The sequence below is a fragment of the Rhizophagus irregularis genome, chromosome 4 (genome assembly GCF_026210795.1).
Source record: "Rhizophagus irregularis chromosome 4, complete sequence".
NCBI classification, from domain to species: domain Eukaryota; kingdom Fungi; phylum Glomeromycota; class Glomeromycetes; order Glomerales; family Glomeraceae; genus Rhizophagus; species Rhizophagus irregularis.
Genome location: NC_089432.1, coordinates 3,462,624 through 3,483,173, shown reverse-complemented (window position 1 = coordinate 3,483,173; position 20,550 = coordinate 3,462,624). Strand labels below are relative to the sequence as shown.

Below are 20,550 nucleotides of genomic sequence, written 5' to 3'. Positions count from 1 at the left end.
AAAAAATATCTTGAATGGATACCTTTTGAAAAATTTCAAAATATCACTTATATTGCGGAAGGTGGTTTTGGTAAGATTTATTCAGCTGAATGGCCTGAAGGATATATTTATAATTGGGCACCCCACTCGGGTGATCATCAAAGGATATAACCTTATTATTTACGTCACAAATGCATAGGTTATATCCTTTGGTGGGCGGCCCATGGGCATTACTATATAAGTCACGTGACTTTTAATTTTAACGTTAATATTTTAATGCTAATTTCAGCACATACCTATAATGCCCATAACGTCTGGCGCACATTTCCAGAGAAACATGCATTAGTCTGGCGCATGTTTCCCAGAGTAACATGCGCTAGTCTCGCCGCATGTTTCCCAGAGTAACATGCGCTAATCCTTGCCGCATGTTTCCCAGAGTAACATGCGCTAGTCCTTGCCGCATGTTTCTAGAGTAACATGCACTAGTCCTTGCCGCATGTTTCCCAGAGTAACATGCGCTAGTCCTTGCCGCATGTTTCCCAGAGTAACATGCGCTAGTCCTTGCCGCATGTTTCCCAGAGTAACATGCGCTAGTCCTTGCCGCATGTTTTCCCAGAATAACATGCGCTAGTCCTTGCCGCATGTTTCCCTGAGTAACATGCGCTAGTCCTTGCCGCATGTTTCCCAGAGTAACATGCGCTAGTCCTGCCGCATGTTTCCCAGAGTAACATGCGCTAGTCCTTGCCGCATGTTTCCCAGAGTAACATGCGCTAGTCCTTGCCGCATGTTTCCCAGAGTAACATGCGCTAGTCCTTGCCGCATGTTTCCCAGAGTAACATGCGCTAGTCCTTGCCGCATGTTTCCCAGAGTAACATGCGCTAGTCCCGCCGCATGTTTCCCAGAGTAACATGCGCTAGTTCTTGCCGCATGTTTCCCAGAGTAACATGTGCTAGTCCCACCGCATGTTTCCCAGAGTAACATGCGCTAGTTCTTGCCGCATGTTTCCTAGAGTAACATGCGCTAGTCCTTGCCGCATGTTTCCCAGAGTAACATGTACTAATTCCTGCCATATGTTTTCCAGAGTAACATGCGCTAGTCCCTACCACACATTTTCCAGAGGTTATATCCTTCGGTGGGCATCCCATAGGCATTACTATATAAGTCACGTGTCATATAATTTTATAAATATCTTAATTCTGGAACATATTACTAAAGCAATATATGATAATTCTAGCACACAAATTCTCTCCATGTTTATTTCTGTACACTGGTAAAAAAATGGTCTATCCTACACATATCCTACACATATCTTACATATATCGGGTACTCAAAATGTAGAAAATCATACACAAATAATACACATATCATACACATATCGGGTACTTATATATATAGTATACCTATCAGGTACCTGATATATGTATGATATATATATTAGTACCCGATATGTGTATGATATGTGTATTATTTGTGTATGATTTTCTACATTTTGAGTGCCCAATATGTGTAAGATATGTGTAGGATAAATCATTTTTTTACCAGTGGTAACATGCAATAACTTTGGTACATATTTCCTACTGTAACATGCAGTAATTCTGGTGCATGTTTCTTACTATAACATGTGGTAACTCTGGTGTATATTCCTTACTGTAATGATTCTGATTTCTGATACATATTCTTATGTTTAAAACATCAAATATTTAAACTGAATATTACCAGAATCACTGCATTATATTATAGAATATTGCATATTATGCATCAGGAATATATGCAAGAATTGTTGTATATATATTATAAATTTACATTGGAATGTATGCTAAATTACTGCATATTATATTAATAAATAATATACAGCATCTGGAATATGTGCTATGATTACTGCATATTATGGTAGAAAATACATATTAAATTGTTATATATTTTTTTTGAAATAGTATTTAAAGTTTATTTTAGTAATTTTAGCAAAAAAATAATAAAACAATAAAAAATTAATAAAAAAAAATAAAGTTAACAAAAAAAAATAAAATAAACAAAAAAAAAATAAAATTAACAAAAAAAAAAAAGATAAAATTTTAACAAAAAAAATAAAATTAACAAAAAAAAAATAAAATTAACAAAAAAAAATAAAATCAATAAAAAAAATAAAATCAAATAAAAAAAAAAGAAAAAATTGAATATATAGGAATGAAAAAAAACAAATGATTATTATATTTGTATCAGTAAAGTAATCATAAAATTAATTACTTATAAACTTTAAAATATACATGATTATGCAAATCATTTGTTATTTTTTATTTTTTGTTGTTTTTTGTTATTTTATTATTTTTTTTTTTGTTTATTTTTTTTTTGTTTATTTTTTTTTGTTTTATTATTTTTTTGCTAAAATTACTAAAAATAAACCTTAAATACTATTTCAAAAAAATGGCCATTTTTAGTAAAGTTATATATATTTCTAAAACATAATATGCAATATTCTATAACATAATATGCATTAATACTAGTAATGCTTAGTATTAAATATTTGGTATTTTAGATATAAGAATATGTACTAAAATCACTGCATGTTACAGTAAGAAAAATAAACTAGAGTCACCACATGTTACTATAGGGAACATGCGCCAGAGTCACCACATGTTACAGTAGGAAACATGCGCCAGAGTCACCGCATGTTACAGTAGGAAACATGCGCCAGAGTCACCGCATGTTACAGTAGGAAACATGCGCCAGAGTTATCGCATGTTACAGTAGGAAACATGCGCCAGAGTCACCGCATATTACAGTAGGAAACATGCGCCAGAGTCACCGCATGTTACAGTAGGAAACATGCACCAGAGTTATCGCATGTTACAGTAGGAAACATGCGCCAGAGTCCACGCATGTTACAGTAGGAACATGCGCTAGAGTCACCGCATGTTACAGTAGGGAACATGCGCCAGAGTCATCGCATGTTACAGTAGGGAACATGCGCCAGAGTCATTGCATGTTACAGTAGGGAACATGCGCCAGTGTCATTGCATGTTACAGTAGGGAACATGCGCCAGAGTCATTGCATGTTACTGGGAACATGCGCCAGAGTTACCGCATGTTACTCTGGGAAACATGCGCTAAACCAACGCATGTTTTTCTGGGATTGTGTGCCAGACATTATGGGCATTATAAGTATGTGCTGAAATTAGCATTAAAATATTAACGTTAAAATTATAAGTCACGTGACTTATATAATAATGCCCATGGGCCGCCCACCAAAGGATATATCCTATGCACTTGTGACGTAAATAATAAGGTTATATCCTTTGATGATCACCCGAGTGGGGTGTAATTGGGATATTGAAAATCAAAAATGGTATAGAAGAAAGTCTAATAAATATGCATTGAAAAGTTTAAATAATTCATCTGATATATGTTCAGATTTTTTAAATGAGGTAATTTAAACTTACTTTGTCTTATATATAAAGATTGTTATTTGCATTTACTTATTAATAAAATTTTTCCTTTTTGATGATAATTAGATTAAATCTCATCTTCAGATTCATCTTGTAGATATTGTTCAATGTTTTGGAATTACTCAAGATCCAAATAATAAAGAGTATATGATGGTTATAGAATATTGTAATGATGGAAATTTGAGAAATTATTTAAATAAATCTGAAAATTATATAAATTATAAATCAAAAATTGATAAATTACAACAAATTGCAAGAGGACTTTTAGATATTCATAATGCTGAAAAAATTCACAAAGATTTTCATTCAGGCAATATATTATTTAGTTATTATCCATATATAAGTGATTTAGGAATGTGTCAACCAGCAAATATAAAGCAAACAGTTAAAGAAGAAGGAATTTATGGAGTATTACCATATATGGCACCAGAAGTTTTACGTGGACAACAATATACAAAAGCAGCAGATATTTACTCATTTGGAATAATAATGAACGAATTTCTTTCTGAAGAAATTCCTTTTAATGATATTCCTCATAATGAATTTTTAGCTATTAAAATATGTAAAGGATTTAGACCAACAATTTCTAAAGACATACCAAAGTTACTTGCAGATTTGATAATAAAATGTTGGGATGCTGAAATAAAAAATAGGCCAACCACTAAAGAATTGTATCAACTATTAAAGAAATGGAATGTTGAGATTAAAAATATTAAAGATGGTAAAGATGGCGAAAATAGTGAAAATGGTGACAATAGTGAAATATATTTTCAAATAAAAGAATGTGATAAAATTAGTAAAGAAAAATTCAAAAACAGATTAAATGAAGATAAATCCAAAAGTTTCAAAACTCACCCACAAGCAATTTATACTAGTAGACTTTTAAATTTCAAAAATCTTCCAAAACCAGTAAATTCTTCAGATTTATCATCTTTTCAATTCAGTTCAGGTAATTAAATTTTATTTTGTTTTATCAAATAATTCATTTTACATTATTGATGTTATTTTATGTTTTAATAGATACTGCTCAATCAACATCAGCAAATCCAAGTAAGTATTCCCTTTATTATTATAATTATTTTATTTAAATTTACTAACATTTAAATACTATAAATACATAATATACAGTTTCAGAATGCTTAGATGTTCAATTAAGTGAATTAGGTAAGTTATTATTATTTATAATTTTATTGATATTCTATATCTAATTTATCTTTTTTTATAGAGTTAAATGAAATTTGTCAAGATGGTGAAGATAATATTGAATGAAGTTTCTTTTTATGTGAAAGTTAAAGTTAAATAAATTCGTGTATTGAAGTTAGTTTACTTTATAAATTTTTATAATATATAGTACATATAGATTTATCAGATTTTATATTTAAGAATATTCTATATAAATAAAGATTTTAAACATAAAACTGTAATACAGTAAGTGCAAATATTCCGCTCAATGTAGTGAAATTTCATTTGATTATATCATTTTACGCATAATAAATGGTTTTGGTTAATACTTAAGGTATAGACCAAGTTAACTAAAATTCAATTTTTTTTCATTTATCTGTTATGTTTATATTTTATAACTTACAAGTGTGAAAAAACTTGTTACCGTATTTATTAATGTTGATTTTTTACAAAAATGGCTAAATGGAATACATGAAATACTCAAATACTACTTCTATTTACGCCATAATCTACAAATCAAATTTGAAAATTGGATTATATAAGCAGATCATCATCGGCTAAATTTTATAGATCGAAACCTTCGTCTAATTTAAAAATTGATAATTAATTCCGTTCTTCGTGTGAGAGCATCGTTTTAATCATATCTTAAAATTTTATGATAGATAGGCTTTTTAATATTGATAGATGTACGATACCATCAAAAGTTCAAAAATAAATTGAATAGTTTATGATATGACTATTTTAATTGTTAAAATTTTTCGTAATTTAAAATATTAATGATGAAATAATATAACAGATAATGAGAGATTGTCAGAAAAATTCGTTAGAAAAGAAATAAATTCAATTTATTGTAAATTAATAATTCGGGTATATTTTTTTTCACTAAACCGGATGGTTATATAATACAAAAATAGAATTTCACTTAAAACTGAAATTTTTTTTTCAATATTTTTTATTTTTTTTCAGATTTTTTTTTCACCATTTTTTTTTACTAATGTAGTTTCCTTTATAATATATTTAATATATTGATTTTTTATTTAGACTTGAATCTGGATCAGAATGACGTTGCAGTATTACAGTAAGCACCTTTTTATTAATAATAATTTTTTTTCTAATTATTTTTCATTCTTTTTCAACTTTTAAGTTTGGATCAGTTGATGCGATGCTATATTAAGTGTCTTTTACTAATTTTTTTTTAATAATATTTTTTTTCTAATTATATTATCGTAGAGTAAAAACAGACAATGGCCTTTTCCTATTCGGTAGTCTGTCGTACTCCCTGAAATATAGTGTTGCAATTATTTTTTATATTTTTTAAAATAATGTGTCCCATAGACTCCCGGTTAAACGATCATCAAAACACTTGCAAAGTATACTCTTTTTTGGTTGTGATCAACACGAAAAGTTTGCCTGCGAATTTAATATCTTAGATTTTAGATTATAGATTTAGTAATAATAATAATGAATCCTAAATCTAAGAGTATAACGCTCACCCTCCCTCCTTATGAATGGATGGGCTATATATATTTTTTCTCCATTTTTTTTCATTTAAAAAAAAAAAGAAAAATTACGGGTTACTCTACGTATTACGCAATATTTACTTACGCAAATTACACAATTTACTTACGCAAAAAAAAATAAAAAAAAAGTACTTAAAATAATCAATATTACTTTATTTTACACAATATAAATTTATCAATTTATTCAAATCAACAAATCAAAAAAATTTTCTTCATTTTCTTCATATATAAAAAATTTTTAACATGTTACTCAACATATTATGCAATATTTACTTTAAAAAATTATTAAATAATATTGCGAGTAAGTTATTTATTTAATTCTATTATTACTTATTGTTATAATTTAATTTAAACTAACTAAATTCTTTATTTAAAATAATATAGCTTGTAAGTTATTTATTTAATTCTATTATTACTTATTTATATAATATTTACATATAATTTAAACTAACTAAATTCTTTATTTATAAAAATTATTTAATAATACAGCTTGTAAGCTATTTGCTATTTCTATTGTTATGTACTTTATAAATATTTATTTATTTAATTGAATCCTTTTATATAAAATTTCTGTTACTTTAGTAGCTATTAAACATGTCAATGACGTAAATCATTAATTAAAATGTTCATAAAGCTTCAACAAATAGTTTCACTGAACCTTCCTTGGATTTAAATAAAGTTCTATATTTCATTAAAAAGATAACTAAAAAGTGAAAAAATTTAAATCATGATCTCTTAAATGAAAATTGGCACCAAAAAATATTTGGCTAGATTAAATTCAATACGATATAATTTATTTCGTTTCTTGTGGTACAGTTATATTTCGTATTTCAAATTAATTATTTCCATTCAGAGTTTAGAGCTAATAATGAATAAATTAGTGACATTGAAATTTTCTATAATAATAAAATATTTAATTAAATTATAATTTGCAACTATCACCATTTTTAAAATTTCTTGATTTGTTATTACTTAATTATTCGATACATGAAAAATCGAAAAATTTGGATATCACAATTTGACAAATTTTTTTACGAGGTAACTTTCATAATTTTATTAATTATTCTTTAGTTACATTAAAAGTTTCAATTTCTTCAATAACATAAATTTCATTTGTATTTAAATTATCTTCATAATTATGACTTTCATTATGAGCGTATAAATATTGTTTTCCTGATACAAATGTTATGAATAATGAATTAAAACCGAAATTAAATCCGGTACTAGAATGATTATATATAGCCTTATAATGATTTATTATACGACTTATTTTCATATTTTGAATATCTTCATTATTTTCAAATGAAAAAATAAAATTATCTGAAGAATAATAAAATTTTTCATGATCATTAGAATCCATATCATTTTCATCCAAGTTAAGTCCAATAGAACTATATCCACCAAAAATTTTGTTTGATCTTTCAACTTTAATTAAAACCAAACTTTCTACTTGACCTTTACATTTGATTTTAAATGATTCTTTACTAATACCATCAAGACTACTACGATAAATAAGGTTAAACCTATAACGTGAATCATTAATTGTATAATAATCTTTTCTATCAATCCAATTAATAATTATATTAACAAGTTTTGGTTTAATTATTTCTGATTCAAAATTTCCTATTCTAGGTGGTAAAATTTTCGTTTTTGATAAGGTATATTTATTATTATTATAAAAATCTTCAAATTCCTTATAAATTTGATCGGGAATAATATTTTTATAAGGTTGAACTTTATCAAAAAATTTATCAGAAAAAATATCCACAAATCGAATAAGAGGAATAAATTGATTTAAAGTTTTCTTTAATGATTCATAATTTTCATTATTCCATTTGGTTCTATCATTATTCTCATTTCCCAAACTAGGGGTCTGTTCAATACCCCATTTGATTAAGTAATCCCAAGCAACAACTTCTTCAATCTGCAAATCATCTCGTTTAAGTAATTCATACAGAATATCCTTGTCTAGTGAGAGAAAATCATTTGTAGTAATAAATGAATCAAAATTTTTACAAATAGATTCAAAACAATAATCTTGCAATTTCTTACAACCAGTAAGTTTAAACGCAGTACGGAAAATAAGAGTAAAATTATTTTTAATCCATTTATTTGGTTTTACAATTAAATAATCTTGAATATAATTACATAATTCTTCAATTAATAATTCGTCTGATGCAATTAGTAATCCAAGAATGTCTTCACACGATTGTTTAGTCAAATTAAGTTCACCAGTATAAATATATCTTATAATAAATAAATAAAATTATATTTTATAATGTTATTTTTACTATGAAATGAATTATTTGAATGAAAAAATTTATTCATACCTTAAAATCATGTCAAAAACATTCGGAGTAATATTTGATTTATTAAATATGATCATGTCATTTTTCTTTGTAATCCAACAAGATGAAAGAGCACCTTTGAAATAAGGAGAACGAGCACGTAAAATTACTGAATGTGCACGAAATTCTTTTGTATTGTTATTCTCGCCTACTTGAATAATAACATTATAATCATCAGCATCATTTAATATTAAGGAAAGGTCTTTCGAAAGGTTGGAATGAAAAAATGAAGTCATTTTAAGAATGGAGTTATTGTCAATGAATTGAAATTTATATATAGTTATACAAAATTGGGTTCATTGAAAGTTTTAACTAGGAAATGATCGATGTTCCCGTCCCGTGTGACACTTCCGAATTATTCGCTAATTGCTTTAATTGTTTGCCTTACGCCCTTACTATAAATAATATAATTGACAGCACCTGTTGCAGAATCTATGATGACGTCAGCGGAATTGTGTATTACTCATTATATTAATTATGTATTTGGCTATTTGCTCTCAATTTAAAATAAAAAAATAATTTTGTTAAGTGTCAATAGTACATAATTATTTATATTTTATATTGCGTGATTGTTTAAAAAAAACCTTTTACATTAATGCTCACCTCCGGCCTTGAACCCAAAGGTCCACAATCCTCCGGCAAAAGAATCGAATAAATTATTTAGCAAGTTTGAAATTATTTCGGTAAACATTCAGATGGCATTATTTTTCTTGTATTTTTATATAAATGTTGTTGTTTTAAGCTATATTTTATGAATTTTTCTTTATTAAATTAAGACCCGTAGTCAATTTATTATCAAGATTATATTATACAGTATATAATTACTATATTATATGAATACATGACGAGAAAAATAGAGAAACTATTATATAATCTAAATTAATCATGTGCAAAGATTACTATTATGATAATTGTAGACTAATTAAAGATTGTACAAAAAGTATACAAGGATGCGAAAGTAGTATTGAAAAATAAAAAATATTACCATCTAATAATTTAACGGTTTTTTAAAATACTGTAACTGTTTTTAATGATAAAATGTTTTGAAAAATAAGAGTTTAGAATCGTAGTTAATTTGTGTAAGTTCACCTTTTTTTAAAAAAAATATCTTGTTTTGTGAACAAAAAATTCCGATTTTTGCCGGAGCGAAAGCAAAGGACTACTTTTTGGAATTGGTGTACTGTTGATCGTCACGTGGGTCATACTCTGATTGGAACTGGCGGAATACCAATTAGTAACCAGGTGATAAAATACGACAGGCAGTCTGACTTTAAAAAACGCGTGATATTTTCGATAACTACAACGCGTTTTGTAAATAATTATTATGTAATTATAACGCCAACGCCAACTTTCATAAGCTTAACCAATCAGAATTTGAGGATAATACAATATATATATCCTATCTATGCGAAAATTAAAAATATTCAAGCCTTTTTTATTTATTTGCTGGCAATATAAAAAAAATGGCTTATCAACGTACTATTCTTCCGCTCTATTACAACCCAGGCCTTTCACCATGCAGCAGGACTGTATGGTTTCTTACTGGGTTTCTTTTTGGTTCTTTGGTTGTGTTGGCCTTTGGAAGGCCATCACTTTTTTATGATTTCTTTAATTTTCTTTTTACTTTATTTTATTTAGTTTTAGATTTTTACAAATCAGAAACTGGACAACAAATAGTTATTTATATCAAAAAACTATACAATAACTATTCGGACTTCTGCTCTATAAGGAACTTGAAAGAACTAATGGAAAGGGGAGATCACATGGTACCTTCCCTTTTCATTTGGATTTTTCAAGAATATCCTGAATCAGCTGGACGTTTTTTCAGAAGGTTTGATCTGATTGTACTTAATGTGATATATAAGAAAATATCAGATTACCTTTTGGATTGTGTATGTACTAATTTTAATATTTATATTTAAAATTAATTAATCCATTAAATTTATTTTATTTGCTTTTATAGGCAGCTGATTTCTTACTTCCTAACTGGATATTTCTCAAAGACTGGATGAGGGGTATGGCTAAAAAGGTAATGATTTATGTATATACTAAATTTATTATTTCTCGCATTTTTTCTTCTAGGTTACCAAGTATTTTTAGAAAGCATAAATTAACTCCTGAGGACATGGTTTAAATGTATCCTTTTCTTTAATAGAGCAGAATTGTCCAGTTTCTGATTTTTTTTTATTTTATTTTGCCTATTATTCGTTTGATACCTGGCTTACGATTGGGGCAGCATCCAGGAAATATTTAATTTTGTTATGTTAAGGAATGTATTATTTATTATTGTACTGTATTTCGAAGGATTAGGGGTTGGACACTTCAAATTTTGATTTTTGGAAGTGACAGAATATGGCGAGAGTAGGGGCCATATTCAATAGTTTTTGAATTAATAAACAGTTTCCTAAGTGTATTAAAAATGTTTAATTATTTTTGAGTGATCAAAAAAAAAAATTCATATATTGATTCGAATTATAAAGTTGAAATATACAATATAATTGAAGGCAAAGAAATCGCACAAATAAGTACCAATGCATAATGAGCATCTATGAATATTTTTTTTTTGAGTGAAACATTAAAGGTATGAAGCTTAAAATTTTCTTGTAAATCCTATTTAGAGTGAATTCAATTTATACATTTGTTATAATGACTTCTGAATGAAAACAATACATTTATTCTTTAGAAGACGTGAAATTTTTTCATATAACGCAATATTATGGGAGGATCTCACAATAGAAGTCTTTAAAGAAAATCCTATAATTTCTTTAAATTACGAATTATATAAGTTTTTGTTTCTTGGAATTATCATCTTGGTGATCTAATGTTTGTGAATTAAAGAATGCTATTAATCCAGCATCTTGATGATTATTTCTGCTAGGTACATTATCTGCGTGTAAAACATCTCTATGTATTTAACTCCAAAAGCCTTTCAAGGAATGCTAGAGGGTAATTCAACAACTATCGCCAAAATGGTTGCTTGTTCCATAATATTTAATTCATTGTTTTCATCGATGCAGAAACAATAATTCTTCAGCCATAAATTATCAGAAACAATTAATTGATAATAATTACGTTCGGGCGAATCTTCAGGGGAAGATAAATCAGGAGTATGATAATATAAAACATGGTCACGGGGTTTTAATAAATCCTGGATATAATTTTGAGGAATGGTCCAAGAACCTGCCACTCTACGATCATCATGTATAATAAGTCTTTAAGTTGTTTATTATTATAAATATCTCTATTTTTAACAACTTCCTGACTGAGATCAGCTTCAGTTGCACCTTGTTTAAAAACCAAAAATTTTTTTAACATCATCAGCAGCCCAACGATCAGCTAGCTCTACTTCTAATTATAATTTTATCACAAGCAGAACTCTCGTCATTTGAGGTTCATGAGTTATAAGTAGGGATGGCAACGGTCGGTCACGGTCAGTTATCGGTCGGTCATAACCGGTTATGGGTCTTTGACCGACCGACCGTTTTTGCTGACCGTTTTTCTGACCGTTTAACCGACCGTTTAACCGACCGTTTAACCATTTTTTTTAGTGAATTTAATTAAGAAAAAACGTTAAAAAGTTTTTTTTTTGATTAAATCCGCTAACAAAAGCATTATACAACTTTTTTTATTGATTCAGCTCATAAAAAAAGTGTTTAATGAATAGGGTTGGTTAAATGGTCAGTTAACGATCGGTTAAACGGTCGGTTAAACGGTCGGTCAAACGGTCGGTCAAAACCGGTCGGTTAAACGGTCGGTCAGAGCCTTTGACTGACCGATATCGGTCACGGTTATTAACCGGTCATGACCGGTTATGACCGTAACCATTGCCATCCTTAGTTATAAGAGCATTTGGAGGTAGATGCCAACCTTCACCTAAGAAAGTCTGAATTCAGATACTACACGACACACGCAATTTTTCCAACAAAACCGAAACGTTATAATTTCTTCAAGCATGTTAGAATAGAAGGTTATTGGATGTAAAATAGTATAAATCATCATACAGTATATTACGGGCATTGATCCTTACATTGAAAAAGGCCGTAATAGATCTTTGAAAAAGGAATTTGCTACCAGCTTCTATATCTTGAATTTGTTTCTCAAAGATGTCATTTTCTGCCCGTTTTCGCTTGATAGACTCCGTCGATATATATATATATTTGATGCCTATCAGTACTATTTTTTTAAATTATTAGCATTTTGACAATCAGAATTACATTTACCAATTCCTCATCATAAATGTTGATTGTAATAATTCTTTCATTAACGAGTTGTGATGCTCTCAAGCTTTTAATCTAATATTTTTTAATAAAGGATATTTTTGATATGTAATACTCCGCAGCACGTCCAAATGGTACACTACCATCTTCATTATATTTTATAAGATGATCGTAGCTTTCCATTGTTTAGTCATTAAAAAATGAGCATCAAGAACGATACTTAAAATTATGAGTAACCTTTAATAATGAATGGTTAACAAAATTTGGTTTTAGAATCTAATAAAGTGAAAAGTGGATGCCGACTTTTAAGGTTCTCGTTTTACATACATGGCGCAGTAATGATAATAGGATTTACCCAGCAAGCGTATCAGAGATGGGAAAGTTCCAACAGAGCGGTTCCGAACTGTTTCTGGAACCGATTCTAATTTTAGCAGATTCTGAACTTGAAACACTCTGCGAACTGTTCTAAAAATCGAATTGGGTCCAAATTGGGTTGCCATCTGCCATCAAAATTATGACGATCACGGACCACCCATCATTTTGATGACCAATCAAAATTTTTCTAATCGACGATCTTCATCAAATGCTCTACCTGCGTCTTAAATTTGATGATGTAGCTCATATTTTACTTAATGAGAACTGAAGCGGAACCGACGAAGAACCGAAATAGAACCGACGAACTGATCCCATCCCTACTTGTATCACTTAGGAGATATTACATGATTATTATGTATTGATTGTTGGTGAATTTACGCATTTTAGATCATGATATGAAAATGTAAAAAATTCTTCATATTATTAATTATCTGTATTTATATATATATATATATTAGTCTATTTTATTAAATAAATGATATTTACAATGAAAATTTTAATAAATAAATTTAAAAACACTCGAATGAAATCATATATTAAACCCATATATTATTAAATTATTGGTAACGGCATGTTGAATGTTATTTTTTGATTCATGTTTGCTTTGCAATATATGATTATTTGACATGGCAATTAATTAAACATCAAATACACAAAATTGAATCATTTTCAAACTGATATTTGGTCAGGTAATGAAAATTTATTTTTTACCTATGATTCATGATATGCAAAGATATATTACGCTATTTTAGTAATATAAATGATCTAAATATAGTACGTTTGTCAAAGTTTTTTTCATTGAGCATTTTTTTTTTAATTTATTGTATACAAAAAAAATGAAAATTTTTCTTGTAATCATATTAAGTATAATCAATTTCAGTATTGTAAAGTTTATGCCATTTATGTTACAATATTAAATGTATATTTTATATCATATTTTAATATCTTTCGTAATAAATCTTGACATATTTAATATCCAGAATCAATTAAAAAAAAATATCAAACATCTTGATATGTTTAGATTACCAATGATTTTTTTTTCGAATTATTATTCAATTACAAACTGATTTTATTTATGTAAAAACATAAGTTTACATGTACTCTATAATCAGTGTTGAATAATATAAATAGATATATATATACTAAAATAAAGAAATACTACGGTAAATTAGAAAAAAATAAGAATATATTATAACATATAATTCTCATGCAAAAATATTTTTAATTTTGACAATTCCTTTCTTATCTGTTATTGTTCTACTCATCTGTTAATCTACATAAAGGATTTAGTTTCAAATTAATAAGTAAATAAAATCTCATATCAAAAATTTGCTAATACTTACTTTGTAAAGTCAATAACTTCTATTGTATTATTGTCAATATTATCATATTTTGGTAGATTTTTTGTAAAAGGATTAAGTAATCGAGATGTATAAATAGCTTGTGCATGAGTTAATTGTCTATTTTTTTTTAGAAAAGGAAATATGTAACATTCTGTATTTTTCTGCTTCATTAAATCGTGTATGTCTAAATGAATTAATTAGTTCATAACATAATATAACATTTTGGTGCTACTGGTTCATTTTATTTCAGGTCTAATTCCATCACAAATATTTAATACTAAAATTTCATCATGTGCACAATTAGCAAAAGGTTGTCTTCCAGTTGCTATAAAATACATAATCATGCAAAAGCTATATATGACTGCTGCTTGAGTATAAGGTTTTCCCTTTAACACTTCAGGTGCTATATAAAGTATAACTCCATAAATATTACTTTGATTGACAACATGAACTTCTTCCCATATCTGAAATAAATATATAAATATGAAATCTAACATCATATACAGTATACACAGTGAAATTCAATAAACAGGATTTGGGCCTAAACCGGACTTTTTTGCTGAAACAAAATCACGCATATTAAAATAGTTTCGATATACCGGAGTTTACTAGTAAAAGCTATAACGGATCAAAAATGATTTGATAACCCGGATCATGTGATTTGATACATTTGAAAACCAATTAAATTGATTCACGTGATACAGATAATCTGTGGCCAGCAGGGTAGATTAGAAGATTTTTTTTCAAATTTAGTTGTTTTTAGTATATGCAATATTTTGATAAATTAAATAGAGATTTTTTAAGTTTTTTAATTTTTGTTACGTTCGCATAAAAATTTGATATACCGGATTATCACATGATTTTATGAAATCCGGTATATCGAAATTTTCGCTATACTTGATATCCGATATTTTTAGTGGAACCGATGGATCCGGTTTGTCGAATTTCACTGTATATATAATTCGTATTTAGTAGTACATTTCCTGCATGAAAATCATATGTTCTTGATGAATTGCTTTAAGACCTTTTATAACACCAAACAATAGATCCCCTTTAACATCCCATGTAAAACTATTGCTATTATAATTTTTATTTATCCAAATATTACAACTTCCACCTTCTGCATAGTCAAGAACAATGATGTAATATTTTGTATCTGGATTTTGAGATATACCATATATTCAATAATATTATCATTATGATAAAAATCATCAGTATCAAAATAATTGAATATTTTTTTAATATATTAAAAAAAAAATTGTCCGGAGCGTAGTGAAGGACTTTCTATTATAGATTTTCTTTTTTGATTATGTAACACTTTTTACTTGTAAGGAGTTATAACACATAATCTCAATTTTTTGTATCACTGATAATATTTTTTGTTTTTTTTTTCGCAAGAAAAAAGAATTATTAAAAAAAATGATAATCTGTTTTTGTTATATAAAATCAAATAACGCGACAAGACTTCAACGGTTTCCTAGTTCGATATTTAGCAATTCGAGTTTCTATAACATAATTATGTGAAAATTTGTATTGTTGTGCAGGCCTTATTAGTCTTATTACTGGACAGTTTTTCGTTCATATTATTTGTGCTAGGATAAACACCTTTTTCAATAATATAATTAAAGTTAGGTTTAATGACTTACATTTTCTAATGGGTAGAATAATTTTAAAATTAGATGACATTATTTTTTGTGGCGCCTTTGTATACTTTGTGTATATTGTGTAATTGTGTAATATATTTTAAAACTATTTAGTTGTTAGTCATTATATATAATTATATAATAGTTATGCAAAAATGATTTATGGAAGTTTCTAGTAAACAATATGTTTTATTGTAGTTGTATATATTACAAATATGTATTACGTAGTAAAATGTCAAAATTGTTATTCACATTAAGTTGGTAGTACAATACTCAAAAATCAATCATTAATGGGATTTTGTTACATATAAATTATAAATCACGTGATATTAGTTTTTTGCCACTATGAAAATATGAAAAATTTTTTGTGTCTTTCCGATATTCTTAAAAAAGATAACTTACAAGTTAAGGAGATTAATATTTGGAATTATTTAATTAAATGGGGTATTAAACAAACTCCTGGTCTTGGGAGTGAGAATAGTGATAGAACAAAATGGAATGATAAGAATTACAAAGAACTAAAGAAAATTTTAGATCCGTTCATTCCACTTATTCGGTTTATGAGTATTTGTCGCACAGATTTTTTTAATCAAGTTCGACCATATAGGGCTATTATCCCTAATGATATTTACGAAGAAATTGATGAATAATATTATATAAATACCTTACCAAAAACTAAAATTTTACCAACTAGAGCAGGTAGAATTGATTCAAATATTATCAAGGAAGAACTTATAAATATATTTGCTAATTGGATTGATAATAAAAATGCCATGGACATTCGTACTGGAAATGATATATTTTATAAATTTAGTCTTATTTATCGTGGTAGTCATGATGGAATTAGTAATATATCGTTTATAAATAAATGTAATCATCGAGTAGCAACTTTAGTTTTAATTAAGGTTTTACAATCGAATGAAATCTTTGGTGGATATGCTTCTTTTGGACTGTTAGGTGAAGATATATCAAATAACTTTGTTTTTTCATTTAAAGAAGGACAAACCATGAAAATAGGTCGTGCAAAAAAAGAACGTATTAGTTGGAGAGAAAAAGAAACATACGGATTTAGGTTTTGTGAATCAATGTATATGGATGATCGAACTTTATATCTTAGAAAGAATTCTTATTATTACGAGAATGTTTGTAAATCAAATACGTATACTATTGAGGAGATTGAAACTTTTATTGTGACTAAATAATACTTGCTTATTTACTATAAATAAATTTAGATGTTGTTGCGAGTTCTGATATGAAAATGTTTGAATTAACCCAAAAATAAATATGAATGAATTTAAGGTTTTTTGTTATCCAGTGTTTTTAATGCGCATTACGTTAATACATTAAGTAACTCATTTTATAATCCAACATCTTTTATTTAATCAAATGTGAAAGAAATATAATGCATAGCAAAGTTGTATATTCCTATCAAATTATTATTTTCTTCAACTCTTTTTTTCAAAGTGCCAACAGATATCCTGAGTATTATTGGATGGTCCGCGCCATTTGTTGTCTTCAGTGGAGTATGGAACGCCAAACATAAGGGAAAAACTTTCTTGATCATCAGGTACAAAAAAAATTAAAGCCTTTGTGCGATAAGACACTCGATAGTATCACACCCATTATGAACCCATGTATCCATACTGTTTTACCTATATATACAATTTATTATTATATCTAAACAATAATAATAATTTAAGAGAAATTATTGTTATGATTATTTCAAAATTTTAGTTTGAATTATATACAGTAACTTGAAATCCCATGCCTGCCTCAAAAACTATTTGCTCCGTGTGCATTCCAATCAACTAATCCAATTTCAGTTATCATAATCGGATTTTTTTTTTTTGATTATTAATTTTTTTTGACCGATTTTTTTTTTTCATCTTTTTTTTTCAAACTGAAAAATTTTGTTTTTTCTCATTCTTTCCCGTTTAGGTTTAATTTTTTTTCCCAAACTGAAAAATTATTATTTTTTTTTATTAAATAATCGGTCTTTTAAGACCGATTTTTTTTATATTATTTTTTTCAATCTTTTTTTTTAGACTATATTGTTTTTTTTTTTACTCTTTTTGGACCGAATTATTGTCCGAATTTTCCGGTACTTAATTTTTTTTAGATTCCTTTTTTTTTTAAACCGATTTCTTTCTTTATGAAATGAACAGTTTTTAATACATATTTAATTGTTCAAATATTTTTCCTAAGTTGGTTATAAGTTTAAGATTGACGTAATATAAAATAATAAGAAATAATTTATAAAATTTATAATCTATATAATATAATAAAAATATTTGTAGTATTTTCATAGTATTAAAGTTTTCGAAATACTTCTAAAAAAATTAATCAATTTTTATTGATAATTATTTTTCATAATTCCTTAATTAATCCGAATTTCATTTTACACTCAAACGTCAAATCATTAATATAAATAGCTACATTATTGTAAACGTCGCCTGGGGTTTTTGTCACATGATGTAAAATATATAAAGGGTAAATTTATTAATCGGCTGATCGGCTAAAACTTTTATCGCAAAAAAAATTTTTTGCAAACATATTTATCCAAAATAATCTTATCTAATGAAATTTATTTGCAAATATTAAAATTTAAATCACACATTTACGATTTTAAAGAAAAAGATCACTGTATTTATTTTTTAATGAAGTGATACAAATAAAAGAAAAAATAAGTAAATTACAATGATCAAGAAAAAAGATGTTAAAATAACAATAGAGTAATGAAAAGTAATAGAAGATGAAAGGGAGTAAAAAAGAGTAATGTGAAGTGATAGGAAACAAAAAGGAGAAATAGGACATGATGGGAGATGAAGAGGAGTGATAGGAAGATGGAGAGGAGTGATGGGAGATGAAGAGGAATAATGAGAGGATGAAGAGGAGTGATGGGAGACGAAAAAGAGTGATGTGAGACAAAAAGAAGTGATGGGAAGATGAAAAGGAGTGATGGGAGATGAAAAGGAGCGATGGGAAGATGAAGAGGAATAATGAGAGGATGAAGAAGAGGAATGATGGGAGACGAAAAAGAGTGATGGGAGACGAAAAGGAGTAATGGGACTATGGGAGACAAAAAGAAGTGATAGGAAGATGAAGAGGAGTGATAGGAGATGAAAAGGAGTGATGAGAGACAAAAAGAAATGATAGGAGAGAAAAGAAATAATGAAAAATGAAAAGATGTAATAGAAAATAATGGGAGACGAAAAGGATGGAATAATGAGAAGTAACAGGAGGTGAAAAATGATGAGAGACAAAAAATAAAAAGATGATCATGATAGGAGGTTGGGTAGCAAAAGAAAATGATAAGAAACCAGGTAAAAAATAAACCATAAAGTAAAAAAAAATGAAGTTAGTAAGGAACGAAATATAAGTTAGAAACAAAATAAAAAAACATACTTTTAATAAAATTAGTTAAAAACGAAATATGAAACAGAAACAAAATAAAAAAAATAAAAAAATAAGAAACGAAATGTAAAGTGAAAATAACTGAACCTTAATTGCAGAACGGGAAGAACTAAAGGACCTAAAAATAATTAAGAAACAAAGTGTAAGAATGTAAGTTAGAAACAAAAATAAAAAGAAAAAAAAGAAAACTGAAGTACCTCGAGATTGAAAAGAACCGAGGAAACGAACCTCGAACCTATAATGAAAATGAGATTCGATAAGCAAATAAACATGACGCGATCATGTGGCCAATATGGCCAATCAAAGGCGATGTTTACCAATTCCCAATATAATTTATTTATATCATTCTAATATTTATAATTATAATTTAATACATATTATTTTATTAAAATTTGTTAACTAATTATTACTTATATTAATTCCTAATTATAAATAAAAAACTGCTGTAATCATCTTTAATTTACTTAGTATTACATTATAATACTAAAATTTTCTATTTAAACAAACTCATTGGTCCCGGTGCGGTAACTGCTAGTATTCACTAAAATTTAACAATGTAGTTTTAATAATGTATTTACGAGATATTTAGAATATATTTATTAAATTTTATAATTATTTTATATAATATATTTTACTAAATTTTATTGATATGGTTAAGAAGTTAAAAATTTTTCTTTAAAGTTGTAATAAATTGGATTGATTGAAAAATTGATCTGCGATCGCAGTAACTGCGTGTAGTAAAAAGTTAATATACACACAAATATATTTGTCGATAATCTGATTGTTGATAAATTGAATCAAACAATCAGTAAAAGAGGATAAAAAAAAAATTTTAAATGGAATAAACTTTTATCATCGCCTATTTACCGAGTAGATATAAACCGAGTATAAAAAGGAAAAAATAAATCGAAAATAAACGTAAAATTTGTAGTACAAATATAAAGCCGCTTTATATATATACATTTGCCGATTATGAAGCATTATTGGATTTGCCAACAACATTTAAGTCTTGCCATTGCATTAGAACCACGTATCGAAAGTATCAAATATGATCATTCTTAATAGTAATTAGTAATTCCATTATTC

At 27.4% G+C, this 20,550-nt stretch overlaps 5 protein-coding genes across 5 annotated transcripts; 3 read left to right on the top strand and 2 right to left on the bottom strand.

Moving 5' to 3' along the window:
- Window positions 1–355: 355 nt before the first annotated feature.
- Window positions 356–889, bottom strand: OCT59_024066 (uncharacterized protein; the record flags this gene model as incomplete). The annotated part of the gene is made up of 1 exon (XM_066135148.1): window positions 356–889. The coding sequence occupies one exon, from the start codon at window positions 887–889 to the stop codon at window positions 356–358; it is 534 nt and encodes a 177-aa protein (XP_065991199.1).
- Window positions 890–3,275: 2,386 nt separating this feature from the next.
- On the top strand, window positions 3,276–4,691 carry OCT59_024065 (uncharacterized protein; the record flags this gene model as incomplete). Its single annotated transcript, XM_066135147.1, has 5 exons — window positions 3,276–3,401; window positions 3,489–4,371; window positions 4,443–4,472; window positions 4,551–4,586; window positions 4,648–4,691. 5 exons carry the CDS (start codon window positions 3,276–3,278, stop codon window positions 4,689–4,691), a joined length of 1,119 nt encoding a protein of 372 aa, XP_065991198.1.
- A 2,493-nt stretch (window positions 4,692–7,184) lies between these two features.
- Window positions 7,185–8,465, bottom strand: OCT59_024064 (uncharacterized protein; the record flags this gene model as incomplete). The annotated part of the gene is made up of 2 exons (XM_025329608.2): window positions 7,185–8,370; window positions 8,455–8,465. 2 exons carry the CDS (start codon window positions 8,463–8,465, stop codon window positions 7,185–7,187), a joined length of 1,197 nt encoding a protein of 398 aa, XP_025183786.2.
- Window positions 8,466–16,403: 7,938 nt separating this feature from the next.
- On the top strand, window positions 16,404–16,700 carry OCT59_024063 (uncharacterized protein; the record flags this gene model as incomplete). The annotated part of the gene is made up of 1 exon (XM_066135146.1): window positions 16,404–16,700. One exon carries the CDS (start codon window positions 16,404–16,406, stop codon window positions 16,698–16,700), a length of 297 nt encoding a protein of 98 aa, XP_065991197.1.
- Window positions 16,701–16,823: 123 nt separating this feature from the next.
- OCT59_024062 (uncharacterized protein) lies at window positions 16,824–17,252 on the top strand (the record flags this gene model as incomplete). The annotated part of the gene is made up of 1 exon (XM_025324901.2): window positions 16,824–17,252. The coding sequence occupies one exon, from the start codon at window positions 16,824–16,826 to the stop codon at window positions 17,250–17,252; it is 429 nt and encodes a 142-aa protein (XP_025183784.2).
- Between the last annotated feature and the right edge of the window lie 3,298 nt (window positions 17,253–20,550).